The following is a 24,538-nucleotide window of genomic DNA, read 5'->3' on the forward strand; positions in this document are numbered from 1 at the left end:
TTCTGTTATCTATGATAAACACCTTTAATGCTAGTTTAAAAACAGCTCCCTGAGATTTTTTAAAACAAACAGTAGATAAATACAAGCAAACATTAAACAAATTAAATACATTGAACAAGAACCAACCAGATTATTTAAGTGCCCTGCATTCTTTAACCACAGAAGTATGATTGAGGACATTCAAGAACTTCTACACATGTGCTGAATGGCGATAACAAAATATTCACATAGTGTCAGTTGTGGAAAATATCATGCTGTTCAGAAATATATATGAAATTGACAGCATGTGTTATGTGATTTCTACTACATTATGTACATTTGAACACATTGTTATTCTTCCTTTTTCTTTTGTCATGATGAAAATCAGTAATTGTCGATCTATATCATACCTCAATATAATTATCATCTATTCACATTAACATGTTTCGGTTATTAAAACGTAATAATTAATACTTGACCTATATATAGAGAAGATATGTTGCCCAGTATTTATTTTTTTATCTCTATACAGTACTGTATTGTTTCTCCATAAAATTCCATGTTAAATCTTTCGCTTGGTATTTTCTATGAATCGCGATTATTGAGCATTTCGTGTCCTACATGACTCTCTCTTCTCACAACACGAGGACCTGAAATGGTTCATACCGGGACCACACGTCCAGTTATGTCTGTTGGTGTTCACTGATCTCTAAATTCACTCTTTTAACGTTCGTATCACCCGTGTTTCTGAGGTTTCACATTGGATAACACCTTTGACCTGACTCCAACTTCCGGTGTTTAAAGGTTTCACCCTGACCAGCACCAACTTCAAAGCTATAAGATATAAGTATGATGTGTATTGCATGTATTTGTAAGTGAATGCATTTTCATAAAATCTAATCAGGTAGAACTCTGGGACAGGTCCAAGTTTACTTTGCAACATAACAGTCGTATTGCTATGTACATAAATGTATATATAAGAAATAAATTGCATTTCTAAACTTTACATTCTACTTTCATTTCGTCGAAATCCTCAACTGTTAAAATAGACATATTACATGTACATTATTAAGCAGTTCTGTATTCATGCGCACATTGTTTCCATGTACAACTGCAGTGCTTTCATTAGAAAATGCTTACCATTACAATTTGTGAATATATCAAAGGCAATAGCACTGGAAATGTTAATAGTGTACATTATGGTGGACAGACTTGCAATAACATACATAGTATATACACATTGAAAATTAGCTCACCTGTGACGTCCTTGGAGGTCGAGAGCCGATCCCAGGGAGGACAGTTATCACCAACAGGTGGTTTTGGGGAATCTGGCAGCTCCTACAGACCGGACAGGTATGCTGGGAGTTCGATATAAACCACCTGAGCACACAGGCCTTATGAAAGACTGAAGACAAAAGCGAGATACAAATAACCATAGTGATAAATAAGACGTGCTTTAGTGCACATGTGTTAACAGACTTACAAGTACTTACAGTGGTCACATGACAGCTGGGACACCTGGGTAGTACTACTCTCGTTACATATTGCACATTCAAAATCTGAATATAAAATTGTTCATTTATTGCACATTCAAAATCTGAAGATAAAATTGTTTGTTCATTTATTGCACATCATATATTTTGTGATTTATTCTTACATACATTTTCTGGGGGGTGGGGGGTGGGATGTTGTGTTCTATTTGCATTTCTTGATCCCGATTTTTCAAAAAATGTATTATACTTCTGTATAGTACATGTAGTTACTTGTGTGGACTCGATGTTTTGTCCTTTAATGCTGGCTAACTGGGAGAGGGCTCTCTTTTGTTTTTATTATACTAAACATTGTACTGTAGTTTCCGTTCCCTACCCATCTTTTACGGTTAATTAATAAATCAGCGAAAAGGACAAAACAATTCAGTATTTTGAATCGAGATAATCGGTACGTGAACGAGGAAGAGAGAGGAGCCGAGACAATCGGTACGTGAAGGAGGAAGAGAGAGGAGCGTGAAGGAAGAGAGAGGAGCGTGAAGGAGGAAGAGAGAGGAGCCGATATAATCGGTACGTGAAGGAGGAAGAGAGAAGAGCCGAGATAATCCGTACGTGAAGGAGGAAGAGAGAGGAGCCGAGATAATCGATACGTGAAGGAGGAAGAGAGAGGAGCCGAGATAATCGATACGTGAAGGAGGAAGAGAGAGGAGCCGAGATAATCGATACGTGAAGGAGGAAGAGAGAGGAGCCGAGATAATCGATACGTGAAGGAGGAAGAGAGAGGAGCCGAGATAATCGGTACGTGAAGGGGGAAGAGAGAGGGGCCAGGATAATCGGTACGTGAAGGAGAAAGAGAGAGGAACCGAGATAATAGGTACGTGAAGGAGGAAGAGAGAGGAGGGTGAAGGAGGAAGAGAGAGGAGCCGAGATAATCGGTACGTGAAGGAGGAAGAGAGAGGAGCGTGAAGGAGGAAGAGAGAGGAGCCGATATAATCGGTACGTGAAGGGGGAAGAGAGAAGAGCCGAGATAATCGGTACGTGAAGGAGAAAAAGAGAGGAGCGTGAAGGAGGAAGAGAGAGGAGCCGAGATAATCGATACGTGAAGGAGAAAGAGAGAGGAGGGTGAAGGAAGAAGAGAGAGGAGCCGAGATAATCGGTACGTGAAGGAGGAAGAGAGAGGAGCCGAGATAATCGGTACGTGAAGGAGGAAGATAGAGGAGCGTGAAGGAGGAAGAGAGAGGAGCCGAGATAATCGATACGTGAAGGAGAAAGAGAGAGGAGCGTGAAGGAGGAAGAGAGAGGAGCCGAGATAATCGGTACGTGAAGGAGGAAGAGAGAGGAGCATTAAGCTAGTTGGATTCAAAGTTTAGGTTTAAGTAAATTCTCAGTTTGTGGTCTGGAGGCCAAACATCGAACCGTGGAAACCATGAACACCAAACTTATATTCACATTACAATGGGTTCTGAGTAAGAAATAAAAACTGGTCTCAACTTATGAGACCTTTATAGGTTTGCACATCTTGCAAACTGTCACTGGCGGATTTTAGTTTTAATATAATTATGTCAGATACTTCCGAAAATCGAGAACCAAATACAACGTATGTGATCATTCATTAGTGTATTTTGGAGTATTGATCTCTGGTCTATTTTTATCTCGCAGGGGTAAAGGTAGGTCTATTTCTAATTCACATGGAGATTTCACATGGACGGGGATACAATGTAGGTCTATTTCTAATTCACATGGAGATTTCACATAGACGGGGATAAGTCTATTTCTAATTCCCATGCACGGGGATAGATCTATTTTTGATTCACATGGATATTTCACATGGACGGGGATAGATCTATTTTTAATTCACATGGAGATTTCACGTGGACGGGGATAGATGTATTTTTAATTCACATGGAGATTTCACATGGACGGGGATAGATCTATTTTTAATTCACATGGAGATTTCACGTGGACGGGGATAGATCTATTTTTAATTCACATGGAGATTTCACGTGGACGGGGATAGATGTATTTTTAATTCACATGGATATTTCACATGGACGGGGATATATCTATTTTTGATTCACATTGTGATTTCACATGGACGGGGATAGGTCTATAAGTTTGATCATGTTCTACACACGAGATGAATTATAGAGGTGTTGAAGGCTCTCCCAATTCCATGTCGCGATTCCCCGTGCAAGCGAACAGCTGATTGTCAATGTCGATCCGCGTTTTCGTGCTGATTTATATTTATATCATATATCAACAAAATACTTTAGTGATTCAAATCTATTTCTTATCTCTTTATAAGAAGAGTTCCAAAAACCGGTGTCTAGTGATTTGTTTTTGTATGACAATTTTGGCCAACCGGAACAAAATGGTGTTTTGAGAGGAAGTCAGCCAATTTTGATGACGCTGTACCACACGACCTTAAATAATATCCAACCAACCAATCCCCTAGCCTACTTACCATCTGGAACATCTGTTTCCGGTACCTGTCTTAGTAATTCTTCTTTATGTTCCTCTATTTTCGACATAATGACCGGAAGTGGTGTATAGCGCGTGTTAATGTTCGTGTCGGAGGACATGTTGATTGTATCCACGTAAAAGCTAGGGGACGCTGCATGCTTCAGCTAAAATATAGAAGAGGGATATGATTTCTTTCACATTTCTTTCTATAGGAACCAGTATAAGTAAATAAGCGGACTATTTTTGAAAAAATATTTTTTTTAAATCTTAACTACATGCAGATACAATTTCTAGAAAATATGATAGAAGGTTGAAAACTGATTCCACTGCGAAATATATCTTTTCATTTAGGTAGCAGGGGTCAGTTTCTCTGTTTTGAAACATGTGGGTAGGGGGTATACCGGTACATCAAAGTCAGGTTATGACAGACTAATGAAAAATCATATTTCTCTTTTATGTCAATACTTGTATTTCATATTGGTGTAGTTGATAAATTATAACCCTTAATTGCATACAATCCGTACTGGTGCTGGTGCACAAAACATGCTCTGGGCAGGTGCCCCTTTCTCGCTTTGATTTTTTTTTCTTCATTTGGGCTAATCTGCGCCACCCAAACCCCAATAGAGTAACGTGCACGGGGATTTAGACACTGTGCACAATCAAGAACCCTGTATGCTTTTCTTAAAAGTCTACCTTTCATCTGGGGTCATCCAACTTCCCTCTCTGCTTCAGACCTTTTACTAAACCATGTAGGTTTTCACCTGAATTTCTTCAGCAACTGACCACATATCTTAATTTCGTATTTTCACCCATCTACCTGCTAGGAATCATGATGACACCTATATGTTGCTTTTTCATTAACTTTTTTATTAAGCACTCGGCTACACTTGACAAGTGTCCTAAAATTACTTCAAATATATGGTATTTTCAGTTTTTACTGAAGTTGACCGGGCATATTGTACGAAACTGTCCCCTGCTACCTTAGTTTATGTTTATAGTCGTGTTTTGAAAGTTCATACCTTTTGTCTGTAGCATTGGTAGAATGTAATCAAAAGAGACATGATGACGAAACTTATGGTAGCAATCTCTAACATAAAACATGACTCTCCCGAACAACATCCGTCTCTGTAACGACAAATTAGAACACGAAGCTTTGTAACGCAATAATATCAATGCTGAAAATTATTTTTAAAAAACTGTAACGTCGAATATCCTAATATATGTGAAAATCAGGCAAATTGGACTTAAAAGACCTTAATTTGGACACAAACATTTAAACTATTTTGTGACGGCTTAGATGACACTACAGATGACATCTTACTAATAACTGTTATATAACTGTTAAATAGAAGTATTTGATATATACATGTAATATGCATTATGCTTGTACAATCTACAGATTAATAAAATGCACGTGCAGGCGTGTTTTTTAGTGTATCCACTGTATGTCATAGTCTAATCTAGCAGAAAAGTTTGTCGGGCGGAAAGAAGGAACTTGTATGAGAATTGCATGTCATTTTGACACTTTAAGAATATCGTATAACTTTTAATTATGTTTTCTTGCATGCATAATAGTCCGTTTTTAATCGTATTATTCAACTCAATTATGTGTTGATGCCAATGGGAATAACTAATTTCTAATTAATAAAAGTGTAAGAGTGACGAATTGAAAACAATTGCTCACGTTTAAAGATATATTTGACCTCTAGGAATAAGATTTAATTAAAAGGATATTAACTGTCAACTAGGACGTAAAAACCTGTGATAAAAATGCTGGAATACATTAGAAATGTTGAGAAATAAATTTGAGAGTGAAAAAAGCGACCGCCAATCGAATGTTTAGGAAAATTATGTAAAATGAATCAATCAATCCACACAATGTTTCGGCCATTGTTTCTATATAAATAAAAGAAATTCTAGCAGAATTACACGAACAGATTGGTGAATTTTATGTATTGTAAAGCTTGGTGAATTGTATGTATTGTGAAGCTCTTTTAGTCAATTTTGTAACAATCGGCAAATATTACTTCGGCAGCGAATGCCCCTTTAAGAAAAGTAAAGGCCAGCTTGCAATTGTTGTGGTAAAGAATTTCTCACATTTTTAAAGAGGATAGATAACTCATATGATATAGGAATCTCCATGGTCCCTGAGTTTAATGCCCGATCTCCGTACACGATAATTTACATCAACAAAACCCCTACCGGAGAACTTACATATATGGATTCTGCAGTTTAGTTTTAAGAGTAAAATGATTTCATTAATCGCACATAATGGAAAGTCCATGTCAGTATATTACATGTACATGTATCTAGATAAGTTTGACTGAAATATCACAATTCATCTGAAAACGAAGTTTTGAAAACAGTTCGCATTGTGTCATACTTCGGAATCAGAAAATAGCTATAATAATATTATATCGATGAAACTAAATACCTCATTTTCTATTCTTAAATTATACATCTCACTAACAAAACTTTACCTAAACGTTTCGTTAAGGGTATTGTGGAGCACAGTATGCATGTATGTAAATAGCGAATCAAATTGTCTCCCTTGGATTTTTCTCTTTTTCTCTGACTGCCGGACTAAAGCAGGCACTACTTTGTTTGTTTTACATATCGATGACATTTCCATCATTTACAACCAAACAGGTTGTAAAGATTTGTTAAAAGTTCTCATGGTTTATAGGCGTTCTATTGTAAACAGTAAGTGGTTTACTGGAGAATGAGACAGTCATTTCGAAGTTTATGGCGGTCGTGTGGATTTATTATATATAATAAATCATATCATACGAACTTAACCTTAAAAACCCTTGATAACGGTTTATCACTTATTTTCTTAAATAAAACATATTACAATAAATCTGTCATCGGTCTTGGGGTCTCTCCGTAAATTCCAATTCGAAAAGTTTATTTTCTTTAGCACAATCAATATTTCGTCAAAGTTTATCGAAAAATGACTTTTTTTATATATGAAAAGAATTTCTATTCAAGTAAATTGCACGATATAAATAAACATCAATCTGAATCTTAATTCTTGCTTTTAAGGTTTGATGACTTACATTCCAATCAAACAAGCCGATGCAAAGGAGGCTGATGACACTACAGTTGCAGCAGCTATGATCCAAAACGTGCAGGCGGTCACATTGTATCGGATGCCGTCTGCCATCTCCAGATCATTGCATGGCGTTCAGCTAGAACTTACGTTTGTCTCTCCACGCTATTATAACGAAATAATGACAACTGCAGTCACGAAAAGAAAAATAACATGCCACGAACATGTGACCGCGTGAATTATTGCATACTGGTACATTCGTCCATAGATCGTTTTATTTCCGTTAGGCCTATATACCGGATATTGTTTTATTGGCATTGATAGGTACATTTTATCGCCAGGACTATGCAGTTTTGTGAAAAGTAGGCTGTAAATTGAATAACCTAACGATAATAGCCAAACGACATAACGTGACGATATGCTTGTTACTGATCGTCTATTTTCACGTCAATAAACTGCGTAAAGAAAGCCATCTAATGAAATTAAAATCCAGTAAAAATAAAATTATGAAATACTATAAAACCAGTAAGCACTAAAAGAAAGATTTAATACTACAGTACATGTACATTCCGAGTGCCATGATATTGTTTACCCTGTATATTCTTGTGGTCAATGGAAATAGAGGAGAAATCGCCATTTCATTCCAATTACCGAATATTATCAATAAGAAGTATCTGTACTAATACGTAGTAATAAAAAGGGGAAAGTGATATTATTCATATTTGCAATATTAGTTAGAAGATTTTTTACCTTACCTTTTTTTAAACACCTGCTTTTCCAGGTGACAAATGGAGATCTGAATATATTTTGGTGATAAGAATGGAAAACATTGCCCTCGAGCTAGGCGAATTACAAACTTGACCTACATTAGTTCTCGTGTCAATGTATTTAATTATTTCAATTAGCATTTGTTTTACCTGACAGCCCAACATGCATGCTTACCAGATATCGTTCAATGCACTGACAAAAACTTTCTATATAAATTTTCGATTTATTTTAACTGATTTTATTTTAATAATTGTAACGCATGTTTCAATTATTTGAATAGCATGTCGATCAATTTCAAATATGCTCGTTTAAACACAGACAAAGTCATTGACAGTCAATGGATAAAAACCACCTTTAAACACTAAAAACATACCTGCACAAGTAGCGCATTGTTCCGGTCGAATTTTCAGTGTGCTTAATGTGAAAAACATGAACTTCGGGTGATATATCCGCGGGGGAAAGGCCAATATTGACAGCCTACTTACCTATACACATCTAAACGGACCGTAAATAAACATTATATAGAACTTTATCTCCAAAATCAGGTCAGAAGTGAATCACTCTGTTTATATTTTGAATTCATTCTGGGTTCCGTGTACTAGGGTGGGGGTATGAAATACTATATTCACAGGTTCAGTGGAAGTGATCGTTAGTCTGCGACATACAGTAAGTGCATACAATATTTATTTACATGTGCTGGTGCAGAAGAGTTCAAGAACAGACGTTTTTACTCTGACATTTAAATGTTTGTTACAATTAGCATTGCTTTGTAGTTATATAATGACGGGACATCACTAAATCTTAACCCCGTTTCGTTTTGCACTCAGTTTAAATGAAAAGAAAGAAGTAGAGTCTTATCATTTATTGCATTCAGTTAGACATTTTAATGACTAGTACATGTAGAAAGGTATAATAAACAAATCCCCACAGTCGAACAGAATTTCAACCATTCATACGAACGAGTTTCCAAGGTTGCTTTAAAATGGACAAGAAGACAAACTTTGCTCCGTAGCTATAGACCAACAAAGACCCGAATGTCGGTGAACTGTCAACCTTAAGGTGGATTATTTTATTTACATGTATTGACTAGTTAATCCATCCCACATGAAGTATGACATCACCATCGGCCGAAAGTTACCAGCTATCAAATATTTCGTATAATTTTCTCCCGGAATAATAAACAAAAAGGGTGTTTTGTTTGCAAATATGAGATTTCTTTGTGATTTGACGCATGATATAAAAATTGGTGCCATATTGTATTTTTTTTTTAATTTACTGAATGGGTGTGAAGACAAAGGTTGTCATAATGTAATTTCAGTATTTACACCCAACAAGTAAACTAAAAAATTGCAATATGACATTGTATTGCACAAATATAGATTTAAAAATCTGGTAGTTTCAGTTAAGCGTCAACTTGAAAATGTCCTAAGTAAACAATATCATAATATATAGTGTTTTAAAAATGTTTTGAAATATACTGTGTCTCAAAGTTTGTACATACATGTATATCATAATCTAGAAGTAAGGAGGGGATAAAATTAGTTTGCAGAAAGGTATCTCCATCCTCATTTGATGTCACAGGTTTTTGCAAAATCTTTATTTCATTAGAATTTGTGCATGATAGAATTATATCTTTTAGAGGAATTTTATTCACTGGGCATAATAAAAAAAATTGTGTTAAATAATTTAATATTGAAAAGATTTATATTTTCTCTAAATAATCAATTACATGTAAATGTTGTCATGGTCAATAACTCCTATACTGCTATCTCTTTATTGTACATGTATGTATATACATGTATAATGATTGTTTCGATATCCACAATTAATTTATAAATCTATATATATTAATACTAAATATTAATAATAAAGCAGCAGATTTTTAAAACTGTTGAAATCAAACTTTTGTGATTGTAATTCTAACCAAGTTTATATATTTTTAACATGCTGTTTAATGAAAATGTGCGGTTTTTTCATATGTTTATATAGACTTTTGTTTTTGCATGTCTGACATCTTTTAAAAGCTGGCAACACCTATATTTTCTTTCGTTAAATTAACCAAAATAATTAAGTGGAAATCAATACAGTTTTTCTACTTTGAACCATTAATTTTGATGAGTCACACGAGGATCTACCTGTACCTTAAAGTAGCTGCAATAATGTAGCCCACTCCGATTTTTGTTTGGTGGGGGGGGGGGGATAAAACGTCAGAATAAAATAAAATCAGAGTGCTTCATTATTGCAGCTACATTAAAAGGACTCAAGATATATATAAGATTGAAAATTAAACCGGTTGAGTTATTTTCGCGTTCAAAAGAAATAAAATAAAGGTACACAAAGCTAAAATTTCAATGCAAGCGCTTTCATGTTCACTAACTTTGATTTTTCTATATTCAGGTAGTGAAATGTGTTGTTTATCAGTAGTCCAGTTGTGGAAAACATTATATTCCGGATTTTCGTAACACATGTAGTTGCTTGTACCAGTTATCGTTCGTGCTGGACGGTATACAAAAAGTTCCAGTTGGTCTACGAAAGTGAAAAAACATGGGTAAATATTGTCACAATTTCAGTGACAGAACTGGAAAATTTGGAAAGCAAGCGATGTACATAAACTTCCGAAAGATACATGCACAAGCACAAGACGAGCGTGAATATGCTTAATAAGTAGGAAAAACTGGAAACCAACCAGCTATACCCGTGTGTGTTCAGACCACTTTAAGGACGGTGTTGGGCCAAATTAAAGTGAAACGGGGACTACTCTTATACGAAGCCTTTATGACGTGAGGCCATTTCAATTTTGAAATGTAACGCCTGAGGATTATGAAATGAAAGCACTTGTGTTAGAATTTTAACCTCGTGTACTGTTTATTTTATTTCTTTTTTAAAATATCTTATATCGGACACTGATTTAAAAAATAATAATGATATATATATATTGGAACTGCAAATTTTCCTGCTTTTTTTAAATTTAATTATATATATATAAAGCACTAAAAAATTTGGGACGACCTGTCCCTTCTTCAGGACGGTAGAATATTTACAGAGAAAAGAAAACTAAGTAGAAAAGGAAACTAAAACTACATGACTAACCTCCAAAACCTGATAACAAACAAAACGTCTACATATTAAAATCATTGAGTTTAATATGTGGCAATAGAATAGTTTGTTCCCATCGAGCGTCAAGAATCGGTCCAACGCTGGATCAAGTCAAGGACTTGAAAATGTAAAATGTGAAGAAGAATAATAATTTTGTTGTTGTTGTTGCAAACTGTATGTAATTCATAATATGTCCAAGGTTGTAAATATTTTCAAACTAATTCTGTTTTAGAAAAATATGACAATGTATAATATTTTTGAGAAATTCTATTTTCTGTTTTCGGGGCCGTACATGTACTTATTGTAAAACTTGTACATGTAGCTTCTAAAGTAATTTTGAAATACATATACCAACACTTTTAATGAAGATTTTTTTAAGGAATTCATTATCCTAAGATAATAATCTGTAAAATAAAATTTGGACAAAATGACCAAACATTACCATTTATGTATGCAATATAATTTATACACAATGATAAATTATATATAAACACAAAAATATGTTGACTTATATGTTACTATACCTTTCGTTTCAGATTATTTCCACTACACTGCTGTATATTTTTGTAAAAAGTATATTTCCTATATATATATATATATATATATATATATATATATATATATATATATATATATATATATATATACACACACACAACGACACTGGAGCACTCATCAGCTCAGTGGGAATACTCATGTTTACAAAGGCGGTAAGTGGGAGAGACACCTGTACCGGGTATTTCTTACTAATGAGGAGGGGGTGTGGAGTAGGAGACCCCTAAGTTAACAATGATATAGCGCGGCGTCTACCTGTAATTAAATGATATCAAAGTTCGGTCGAGCTTTGATGATTACACGTTATATGTTCTTAACATCAGACAGACTACAAGATGGGTGACATCAGACAGACAGATGGGTGGACGGTGTAAATCACACGAAACGATACGTAAAACAACCTAAGGTGATTTTTGATCTATTGTCACTCATGTTTTGGTATTCCAATTTTAAGAAGTTGTTACAATGTTACGTACGTTACGTAATTATTCATTTAAGATTTCATAGGCGTTCTCTCGGCAAGAAAACCAAGAACTGTGTTGTTTTAACCTCACAATAATCCTCACATGTTGGGAAATGACTATACATCAACTATATCTGTCAAATCCAAAGAGTGCTAAATCTTGTATTTTGCTATAATTATAAAATAAAACACATATTAAAATCTTTGTTATTACCTAGTCTACTATTTAATTTGATATTACGTATTTTTATCTGTTTTCCTACTTTTTTCAGTATAGCAAAGTACACAAATGAGCAGGGGTTAGCAGATTAGATAATAAAACAATTATTCCATGCCTACCCTACTAGGGAAACAGTCAAAGTCATTGCCCCTCGATAGTGGCGAAGACCGTGAAACTATTCTCGGCCTACGGCCTCTGACAACTGTTTTCCGGATCTTTACCACTTCCTCGGGACAATAGTTTTGATTATTATACCTCCGAATGTTTTTGCTATATAAATGTTAGGTGAATAAATTTGCTATTTTTTCTGGATAACGCTAGCCGTGAAATAGTTTCTGAACTATCTCACCCTAGGGAAATAGTATCAAAACTATTTACCGGATGCTATGTTTTCTCGCATTTTCTTTTCTGTGACGTTAAAGTCTTATAACTCTAATTAGTTTACCACTCGGATCTCCTCGGTCGATTCCATCTAGGCTAATGCCGAATGTTAGTTTACTTCACTTTGGTATGTCTGACACAAGTAAAGTCTACTTCAGTATAATAAAACACCTATTTACTGACTATTCGGACAATAGCATTCACGGCTGCGTCTCGGGAAATAGTTGCTGTCTTGGGGGACAATAAACTTGTTATTGTCCTCATAGCCTGTAAATAGGTGTACACTGTTTCCCGATTAGGTATGAAATAATTATATACCGTGTTATCAGATTAATGATCAAAGTACTGATAGTACTCGTAGACGGATTCAGGTTGTAGTAATAATTCAGTGATGGTAAAACACGATAAACGAGTTCATGGGTAGTTTATATTAAATCAAAAATAAGAAACATGTACATATAGTTTAGAAATGCAGTTTCCAAAATTTAATTAAGATCATGCCTTGTAAATGAGCAATTTGTTTTCTCGTGACAGAATAAAAGGGAACATGAAACTCATTATCTCTTGAGCTTATAGGAATATATCTCAGTGCTTTGAATAGCCATATGATTCTAGCATACTGTGTCATTAAAAAATTAAATATCAAACTCAGAAGAGTCATAAATATTATTTTTCTTACTACAGGTCAAGACAATGAACTTTTTTAATATCATGATCTGATTACCTGATACAGGTAAATAGGATTTTACTGTGTGCTGGTATGTATAGATTGGAAAAAGGAATATCACATTTATACAATATTTCAAATGTGCTTAAAATAGTCTCATGTGGATTTTTAATCTTCAAGTTGTTCTCTGCCATGTTATTCCCAAATTAATTTATAATAGATTGGTGAAATTCTCAAAAGATATCTCAAACATGCCTCATATGTTTGAAATAGTTCTCAAAGTTTGTTATAATATGCTCGTGTGTAACTCTATGTAGAAACAACTATTATTTATAAGTTCCATTTATTCTAGTCCGAATATCAACAAATTGTACAAATATGAATTTCACAATGTCAGGTTCTGGTATATTTCAATTTAACAAAGATCAAACTAGAAAGGTTCACAAAGGAAAAGTAAGACTTAATTTCACAAAGAATTTAGGTAGAATACTCTCATGCAAACTCACACATGTCTCAACTTTGACAGATTCGCCTACTTGCATTTTAAATGGACCAATGAAATAAACTAAAGAAAGTTGCAAATTCGGGGGAAAGCTCAATGGCATTAATTCACAACATTAAAATGAGTAAGAGATAACCAAATCAAAGAAAATACAATCCTAAGGTCTTATCTTAAATTTGATAGATTGTAAAAACCAATTATCACTATGTATAGTGAAACAGGAAAGAGGTGTCAAAATTGAGAATTGCGAACACGGGTGAAAATGCGCTCCATCGAGATCAAACATGAAGTAAAACAATTAATTTTCAATTATGGATTTGTAAATACTTAATGCAAAAAGTAAAGAAAATTCACAATTATAAAATCACAATTAATGATCTATCATTTATAAATCCTTTATCAAACACAAGTATATGACATCATCCCATAGAGAGAAAAAAATGCATAACAATTTTAGCATGGGTTTATAAATAAAAATATTGATATAAAAGAAAGAAACAAAACAAATTCATATACATATATGTGCGATAGAACAAAATGCTATCCTCGTTACAAAACTACCCAGTTAAAAACTGAAAACCAATTTCTGCATCATAATTGTTCCTAAAAAGAAACTAATACATTTTGAAATATTGAATGTAATTGTAACAAAGCATAAAAACCACATCTGATCTAACAAATCAGTTTCCATCATATTGCATGAATGCTGTTATAAAATTTAGAAATTCATTTCAAAATTAAGGATTATCTCCCTCATGCACAGCTCTTATCCTTAGACGAATTTTACTCCACTTTTTTGGCACGCTGTTTTTGGCTATAATAGCTCTAAAACTTCATTGTTATTTCGGATTTCAAACATTTCGGTTGAGCATCACTGAAGAGACATTATTTGTCGAAATACGCATCTGGTGCATCAAAGTTGGTACCGTATAAGTTTTACATGATACAGAACGATACAGTCATGATGCAACATAATATGGATCTACATGTACATGGACATTGTTGATACACAACAGTATATCACAGTTAAAAACTGCTATCTAATATCAATTAACCATTCAAGTGCAATTTTAAACCAATGCTCCATCGGATAGTAATTAACCATATATATGGCGCACACGACACCCCCTATCGTCAACTAAAAGTTATGAGAGTCTTTATTGTCGCGAAACAAATCCTTCAATATACAAAATCAATAAAGTATCAATTTTTAATGTGTAAAGGAATAAACAAGTACTACTAAATGTATATACTACATATATACAGTCAAAATTTATACACCAGGGTAAACTTGTCTGATATGAAGGGGGGGGGGATCTGTCATTCGATAAAAGGAGGGTGTTTGACTCGGACAGCCTCTCTCGTTTTTGAATTTAGAGATGACAGTCCAACCCAAAACGCATTATCTGCAGGTTCGCCAGCTACCTGAATTAAATATTGCATCCCCTTAGGAGTGTGTTGCTGACCTATGACTTTCTTGATTTTATGGAATCTCTCAGTGTCAGAGGATGCCGTACAGATAACAAGTGTTCTAGGATCAACGTGATTTTCATCACGATAGCGGAGTGGACGTTGGATCACTCTCTTTGGGCGTTTGGAGCTCTCTTGGAATGGAGGTTGATCTATAGCTGTCTCTGTTTGACAACTTTAGTCCTTCATTGTTACATGTATCTGTCGCGAAGAAACAACACTGAAAAAGTATGATGGGGTAGGTTCCCGTACAAAGGCTTTCGTCACGCGGTTGATGTGAACAACGCTGTCAAACACTTTGTTTGTTATTGGGTATTTCAGTAGGACTGTATGGGCACTTGTAATGTTATAAACATGTACATGTACCACGAAAGGACCCGAAAAGTGATCGTGAAGTTTGTATGCATTTTCTTTTTGTAGAAATACATAATCATGTTTTTGCAATGACAATGGTCTTAGACCTTTATTCGCATTGTGCAGCATAATGTCCTTTGATTTTTGCATATTGTCCAATATTTCTGTGCGAATAATGTTTATTTTACGAAGTTTGTTACTGATAAATGTAGTTAGCTCCCTTGACAGTACTGCAGGCTCCGTGTAATAATTGACAAGCGAAAACTTTGGCCTGCTAACAAACGCAATCTCAAATGGTGAATAGCCAAGGCTTGAATTTACTGAACAATTAATTGAAAACACAATAGAAAGTAAACAATCCTCCCAATTACTCTTGTCTAATGATAAGTAAGATGTAAGTCGCTCAGCAAGAGTCGCATAGATACGTCCACAAGCTCCTCGACAGTGATGTATGGATGCCAGAGTAAATTGTTGGGCAATGTGTAGCCAGAGTTCGGAGGTAACAGAGGCTATAAATTCACTGCCTTGGTCACTGATTACAGTAGTACATACACTGAATGTCGTGATCAACCTGAAGAAGGCATGGACAGCTGTCATAATATCTTTGCTCCTGAAAGGGAATGCAACAAAATATTTGTTGAACATGTCCACTGCTATAAATATGTAAGAACTGCCCTGGGCAAAAAGTAGCAATGGTCCGTATAAATCGATTTCCCATACTTCAAACAGCGCAGATGGAGTTGGGTATGATATAAAATTATTGCAGATTCCGTTTGCAAACGCGAAATTTTGCGTTTCTGACATTGCTGTAGGAGACATTTTCTGGAAATAATAATATTTTTTGATTTTATTTAACGCGTAGTTTAGATATATGGTACGTTAATTGTACTTTGAAAATCTGGTTATACAAATGGTAGTATTTTGCTTAGCAAATTATGCAAACTCTTTTCTGTTATTGAAAACAGAATAAAAATCCCTGGTTAACATTCGTGTTGCATGAGCCTGTGTCTATGTTCAGTTTTTGTTACATTTTTTTTTACTACAGTTTAATCGTCTCTGTCATCGTCTGTGTAATTCTCTTTTATGTTAAACCTTCATCCTGTGAACTCAACACTTTTCTTACTGCACCGACAAGTAGAACACAACACCAAATTCCCAAACAAATGTCATTTATCATGAAATGATGACATATTATATAATTATATAAATGAAGTAAAACCACTGGAAGACCTTGCATCATTATCGCATGGCTTTCTAGATTGTATGTAGTACATTATGCAGTATCGACACACATAAAATAAAATGTCCCAGAGTATCACTAGTACAAAAATATACAATGTATTTATGCATTTTTGAAAAAAAAAGAAGAAGAAGACAAAAATGACTGTATGTATATGCAAGAAGAAAAAAAAAGATCAGAAAAACTTGTGAAGAGTAATCATGATTACTGCTGGGGTGCATATAAGGGAAACAAAATAAAGATTTGTTTTTTTTACAAAAAAAATTATCAAATATCTCGGAAAATGCTTGGAATTTTTGGACGAAATTTGTTGGCAGTCTATAGATGAGTTATATGTAAGTTGAAAGGTAAAGAACGCAGAATAAAATGTCTTTATGCTCTCCATTTTTATAAGAATATAAAATACTATACGAAGAAACCGGTTTTCTCATGTCCCGCAGCTTTGTAATTTTTCTTGGCAATTAACAATAGAATACATATTGTTGGTTGAAAATTGTCATTTATTAATGACGATTGACGAAGTTGACAACTTATTTACAACCCCTATAATAGGGAGATCCCCGAGTATCAAAACTACAACTCAGATTGCAATGGTTGCTACCTTCATCATCAGATGAAACAACGAAGAAAGGCATGTTATTGTTTGTATCGATATTTTTATGTATCTTTTTAAAATATAAATGAGATGTAAGTACTAAAATATCATTTGGTTGACTCATTCGTTACGTTAAACGGAACATCCAATGCACCGTTTGACCTTGATGACGCACCATATTTGGTCATGATTACGCAGACAAATGGTACTAAAGACCCAAATTGGACTTGTTTGCATCAAACATGTATGTATTCATTGTCTATTATCAAAGTAATGCCAATTTAAAAACAAAGTCAGTGAATATTTAATTCCAATCGTCTATACAGAGTACCCTGATATAAGAGTCACAAGTCTTTCTTTACTATACATACAATACAGTATCGGGGTTATCCAGACGTTTGAAAGACCTGTGTGCTGATTGACTTGTCACAATACTGTTGAAATCCGTGGACGCTCATCATGGGATATCTGAGTGATGTTCAGTAAAGTGAAAGGAAAACTCACCATTGAAAGAGTGATACAATGTCTCAATTATCTAATATGAATTTTTTGTGATTTTTTCCGGAAAGTTAAAAAAGGCGTCCTGTTTGCAAATAAAAAATTCAATAGTCCCGCTGTGATTTAATGCATGCTATGAATATCTAATAGACTCAGAGAGACGTTCTAATTTCTTAGATAAAAACAAATATTCATAAAAAAAAATTTTAAAAGTTAATTGTTAATATTAATCTACAGATAAAATCTTTTTAAAAAAACATGTCAATTAGAAAAATGATATATCGGAGAAATCTAAGACGAAATTGAAATGAAATGGTCAAAATTCAGGAATATTATGATTTTTCAAGCTAAGCTCCATCGAAAGTATACTCAAGTTGCCATAGAATATATAGTAATCAGAAAACTACATTCCCTTGATGTAAAATGGTTTACAAATTCAATGAATGTATAAAAGACACTAATACCTTGATAAAACGTTGATACAAATATAAACAATATGATTATTTTAGTAAATTCTATCAATTATGGCCCGGATCGGCTCTCTCTCTCTCTCTCTCTCTCTCTCTCTCTCTCTCTCTCTCTCTCTCCATTCAAATCTAAAATCTACTAAACGATATATCTGTACTTTGGTCATTTCATTTCAATTTCTTTTTAAAATATATTTATCCAATATATCTTTTTCTAATTGATATGTATTTTGAGGATTTTATCCGTAGATTTAACAAATATTAACAAATAAGGTTTTCAACTTTCAAGTCAGCATTTCGCAAATTCTATGGTCGTTATAACGATCTAGTTCGTCAATACGACCTCGCATTGGGTCAAATGCTGTCTGACGTGTTTCATACCGATTGTTAAGCCGTTCATGGCACACTGATTTTGACTGCGGATAACTCCGTTTACCTGATCAGGATATGGGGCTCACGGCGGGTGTGACCGGTCAACAGGGGATGCTTACTCCTCCTAGGCACCTGATCCCACCTCTGGTGTGTCGAGGGGTCCGTGTTTGCCCAACTATCTATTTTGTATTGCTTGTAGGAGTTATGAGATTGATCACTGTTCGTTATCTTCACCTTGCAAAAGTACATTAAACATTAGAACTTCTATCTGAGTCTTTTGGACATGTTTGATTAGATATTCATACCATGCATCAAATCACAGCGAGGTTTGGACTATAGAATCTATTATTTCCAAACAAAACACCTTTTTTATCATTCCGGAAAATATCACCCAAAAAAATCATAAAATAATTGACAACTTGTACTACCATTTTGATGGTTTAGTTGAGTTTATTGAAACCTTGAGGAACATCTCATCGGTATGGTACGGTTATATAATAATCAAGTAACGATATATACTATAGTGAGTATAACCATGTGAAAAGAATCATGTGACCAAATATGGAGGATGGACAAACATATAATATCTTATAAGTTTTTAGGCTCAGTGCCTTTATCAAAAACTTTTCTAAATTACATAGTGCTTTTCTGGTTTTTTTATTGAAAAAAGTTGCACAAGTTTGAACATGGATGGTTGAGTAAAATAATATCGTTTGATGAATGGTTTTCGTAAATCGGAATAATAAGGACATGACAGAACAAAATGGTATTCGTCTTCAATTTCGTTTAAATCACATTTCTGTAGTAAGTTCCTGACATCAGTTAACCAATTGTGATGTAAGTCAATATCTTATAACATATGATTATACAATTATTTAAAAATGCAATTGTCTGTGTCTAAAAGTTTAACCCATATTTCAAGATTCGTTGTTTTTTGACAATACTTAAAAGTAATCTTCCCAATTCTGATAATACAATAAACTTTGGTGTACTTTTTATTATATGCTCTTACAAAATTCTAAATGTACTTTTTCTATATCTTTGGCAGTACAAAATCGCCAGACTTCACAGCAGTAATTCAAAACGCTACTTACATACATATCAAATACATGTAATTCAGTTTTGATATTCAGTTTGTTTTCATTACATATTTTCATCCCATGAAACATGGTTTTCCTTCCCTGTGATGCTAAAATGTTTTGAGTTCTAGTAAATGTTTCATTATAAAAAAAGATCTCCCAAATAACTAAAACTATCCACTACATGAATTTGAATGCCATTATAAGACCATCGATCCTGTGTGCTTAATTTAAAATTGTTTCTAAACACTACAATTTTTGTTTTCTCTACATTAACATGTATGTTCCATTCGTTGCTATATTCATATAATTTATCCAACATGTTCTGTAATGCGTTTCTGCTTTCAGCAAATAATACAGTATCATCAGCATAGAGGAACATAAATAATGACAATTCTATCAATTCAACGTTTTTAATGTGTTTTCAATCAAATAGTTTTCAAAATCGTTTATGTACATAGAAAATAAAAATGGAGATAATCCCTCACCCTGCATAATACCATTTTGCACATCAAAGAAATTTGAAATACTACCATTAAACTTTACACATGTTTTTGTACTAGTATAAATAGATTTGATCACTGAATACATTTGACCTACAATTCCATTGCGAAATAATTTAAGAAATAGTTTTTGTCTGTTAACACTATCAAAAGCCTTCCGATAGTTCACAAAACAACACTATAACTTCTTATTACTTAATGTTTTTAAAGCATGCCATGTAAAGCGAAAACAGCATCTGTCGTGTCATAACCTGGTTTAAAACCGAATTGTGCATTATATATTACATTATATTTTTGTGACCATTTCAATAACCTATCATTCAATATTGACGTGAAAATTTTTGAGATACAACTTACAAGTGTTATACCACGATAAGTATCAGTAATATTTGCATCTCCTTTCTTAAAAATGGGTATTATAATTCCCTCAGATCAACATTTAGGAAAACTTCCTCCACCTAAAATAAAATCAACAGAGTATGCAACATCGGTACAAAACATCTTTGAATTCACAGGTGCTTGGGTTCAGGACCCCCCCCCCCTCCCCCTCCGAATAAGCTACGTGAGTTGATTTAATTATTTTTTTCTTGAAAATATTTCTAAAATATTCTAATACATGCCAACAACGTCGTGCATACCCCTAAAGTCCAAAATAATTCAAAATAAGCCCTTTTAGAAAAATGCCCTCACTGGTTGTTACTATAGCAGAACGTTATAATATCCAGTGAGGGTATCTTTCTAAAAAAAAAAAAAATTCAACCTGTATTTAAATTTACAAAAACATTCATTTAAAACATTGTCAACACCAGGTGATCTATTCATCTTTGCTCTATTTAGAGCATCAAAACTTTCTTTCTCACTTATAATATCATCTAATTCTTCAAAAATACAATCATCCCTGACAGAGTGCTTGTCAAAAATTATATCGGTTTCATTATCGGCAGACAAAACATTCTTAAAGTGATCAAAAAAGTAATTTACACACAGATAGGCGTTACTCTTCACATGCTTTTGTTTGAAAATTTTTGTAAAAATGGTGAAATCATGATTCAGAAGAGGTGCTTAAATGAGCCGTTAAACAAAATTTTAGTGTACTGAGTCACTTTAAATGGGTTAGAGTATTTCCAATCCTAAACGGAAAAAATCTATAAAATAAAAGAAAATTTTATCTGTTTAAATTTGGAATTAAGAACTAAAACACTACTTTATCAAATACAAAGAAAATTATGTAATTAGCGTACTCAGTTCTTTAATTTCAAAATTATTTCATTAATATAAAATAATATTAAAATGGCATAAAGTACATCAATTTAGGGAACACAATATTTATATAGTAATATTAATCTATCTGTATTTGTTGATTATATTCACTATGTGGGATATCTTTATAGATGGTTACACGAATCGTTTGAACTTCCTGAATGGTATTAAACAGTTTCGGAATTACGTTAAAGTTGTTCGTTTTACATAGAGACAACTCAGCGAACATTTTCATATGTAAATATAAGTACATGATGTAAAATTGCGGTTTCTGCAGTGGTACGTGAGGATGATAGGTACATAAATGCTGCACTTGTACATCGGACCCTAATTCTTGCATAAACGGTTTCGCCATTTCTGTGAAATATCACGTGTTCCAATGCATCCATGTATAATGCATGCATTACCTTAATTATACTCCCCAAAACTAGGCAGCCCTTCCTGAAGTGTTCACCACTAGCGAAAAATGAGTGTTATGATATTTGTAACAAAAATTACGTTTGCATATTTGTTATTTCCAGACCACGATCGTTTAAATTTATTTACTGAACAACTGGTGACATCCCATGTCCATTTCCAAGTTAACAAGATCAATTACTGTAAATGTTCTTAATTTGCTTCATTTTCCAGTTATTTTCGCGTCATCACTGCTGGGATAGTTGATGAACGGAGTTGGAATATGTTTCCTATGTAGTCAGTTTTACTATTTGAGGTGAAATTAATCAAATGACACATATTGTAAGGTGGGGTTTTTTTGGTAATAAAATATACGTTTTTCAAAAGATCTTGTCAATTATTTCTCTGAGAGTGGGGAAAATGTTTGCTTCTTTTATTATTTTTTCTTCTTCTAAATTTACCTAAATTTGAAAAATAGAGGGGGGGGGGTCCTTAAATCCGCCATTATATATATATATATATATATATATATATATATATATATATATATATATGCGTGTCTACATAGTGCAAATCAATTCCAAGTTACATTCCAATAAGTTACATTCATGTACAATATATTTAGACCAATAATGGAAGATAGTAAATCTCATTTTGGTGATTTTTTCTCTCACCCCAAATCATCTTATTACTTTTAATATAAATTTTAAAAAGATATATGAATGATATATATCAACTTTGAAATGTCTACATGTTTGTAAAAAGTTACACAAGTAGGCAATTTCGTAGCAGAATGGTTTTTGTCCGGGAAGCAAAAATTCAGGGGACATTACTTGAAGATTATACATGTAATTCTGTTAAATTTGGAAATAAATGCAGATAGATTGCATTTTTTTTTTTACATAAAATAACTTGTATGAGTCATTTGGACTCCTTTGAATTCTTTCTCGAACACACTGACCTTTACTATCCCAATAGATAAAACGTCTTGTGCGGTTGCCTTCAAAAGCTAGGGAGATACCGTCTGTAAGTTTGAAAAAGCGCTAATTTTGATTTGATGAAAATAGATAGACCGTCATCTCTAATCAAGGGGCATTTCAATTCACTAGCCGTTTTGCATGCAAGTGTATTTCCCTGTCATAAATATGATTATGAAAGACTATTACTAGCTACACTTCTGTACGGAAGCAAGGCTAAAAAGCAGATTTTAGCTTGTTGCATATTCATACACCGTAACTTTGTTTGTATCATGACTTAACCATAATTTGTGACCAAATGCTACCAGGCTCCAAGGGTGTGAGATCGAATCATCATCGGCCAAAAACAGCTGCAGGAACAGTCCCTGAGAGTCCAACATATGGATACAGTTGTTAACAAAATCCGTAATAAGAACGCTTCCTTCTGAGTCGAAACATGTCTTCAAGGGGTCAAAAGTATCAAATTTATCGATTCCATCGTATTTGAATCGAAACTCGAACGCAAAAGAAAAATCGTACACACGGCCTTTGTCTTTGTTTTCTCGGTCAATAACCAAGATATCTCCATCCTTGCCTTGGACGACACCAATTGGACATTGAAATAAGTGTTCTCCTCCCGGCCCCAAAGGATCATATGACATGATCAGTTGTCCGTCATCTGAGTATCTGGTCACGCTTCGTCTGCTCTTGAAAGTTTTCTTGTTGACTTCGTCAGTAGGATCGTGTTCATTCAAGCACACGAAAAATCCTTCGTTTATGGCTGCACACAGACCGTAGGGATGGAGGGGCTCTGTTGAAACAAGTGTTGTCACGGCTTCACCGGCCATTAATTTGATAGCTGAAGTGTTCCAATCACTAAAGATGAGAGATTGGTCGCCCCTGAGAATGACCCCGTCTATGTCAGATACTGGCAGTACCGTGTCATGACCAACTTTAACAAATTTATTATCCGGGCTCTTTTCTACCCTAACACATTTTGGTAACGAGTCTAACGAGTCCGAGTTTACGAGAATGCATGCGGAATTTTCATCCACTCGAATGATCTCCTGTATAGAATAAGGTGACCCCAATTTAAACGAACACACGAAAACCAGTTGCTTTTTCCTGATGTTATTTTCTCTGGCCGGTTCTATAAAACCAAGGAAGTCACTACTATTTATAGTTTCGTTATCACTATTTGGTATTGATAAATTAATGCATTCCATATTAAATGAATTACTTCCGGTGTGGCTCATGTCTTTTAAATCGAAAGTAATTTTAAAGTGTTTAAAATAGCATTTCATGCTTGGGTTAATTTCAAATTGTTGAAATTCTAGATACATACTTCCAAACATTCATTGCAGAATCAGTGTTATCAAATGCACTAAGTCTGTGATATAATGCTATTCATATTTTGAAGCTTTGAAATAGTAAACTAATTAAAAATGGATACTCGATTTGTATACACAGATATAATAACTCAATCAATGTCATAACGAAATTTCGATTTCACCAACTTGACTTTAGTAGTGGATACTATCTTTATTTCTTAGTTTGAGCAACATTTGGAACCAATTCTAGAGCATACATTACATACTGTGTCAACGATAACAAGGCCGCTATTTAAAATACCTGTTAAAAGATATTCGTACAAAGAAAAATAACTCTTATACATGTATGTGTGACGGGACGAGAGTAAACGGCGTTACATTTAA

At 34.0% G+C, this 24,538-nt stretch overlaps 2 protein-coding genes across 4 annotated transcripts; both read right to left on the reverse strand.

Annotated features, from left to right (window-relative positions):
* Window positions 1–5: 5 nt before the first annotated feature.
* LOC125646015 (uncharacterized) lies at window positions 6–8,520 on the reverse strand. 3 transcript variants are annotated; one of them, XM_048872126.2, is made up of 7 exons: window positions 8,235–8,520; window positions 6,989–7,146; window positions 4,949–5,054; window positions 3,931–4,093; window positions 1,473–1,538; window positions 1,236–1,384; window positions 6–813 (listed from the first exon to the last, which is right to left on the reverse strand). In XM_048872126.2, exons 2-7 carry the CDS (start codon window positions 7,093–7,095, stop codon window positions 808–810), a joined length of 597 nt encoding a protein of 198 aa, XP_048728083.1. In that variant the 5' UTR covers window positions 7,096–7,146; window positions 8,235–8,520; the 3' UTR covers window positions 6–807. The 3 variants fall into 3 exon arrangements, with proteins under 3 accessions (XP_048728083.1, XP_048728081.1, XP_048728080.1); XM_048872124.2 differs by having other exon boundaries at window positions 8,123–8,520; XM_048872123.2 differs by having other exon boundaries at window positions 7,737–8,520.
* Window positions 8,521–23,074: 14,554 nt separating this feature from the next.
* LOC125645414 (uncharacterized) lies at window positions 23,075–24,079 on the reverse strand. The gene has a single exon (XM_048870896.1). It carries the CDS (start codon window positions 24,077–24,079, stop codon window positions 23,075–23,077), a length of 1,005 nt encoding a protein of 334 aa, XP_048726853.1.
* Between the last annotated feature and the right edge of the window lie 459 nt (window positions 24,080–24,538).

Source organism: Ostrea edulis, chromosome 6 (genome assembly GCF_947568905.1).
Source record: "Ostrea edulis chromosome 6, xbOstEdul1.1, whole genome shotgun sequence".
NCBI lineage: Eukaryota > Metazoa > Mollusca > Bivalvia > Ostreida > Ostreidae > Ostrea > Ostrea edulis.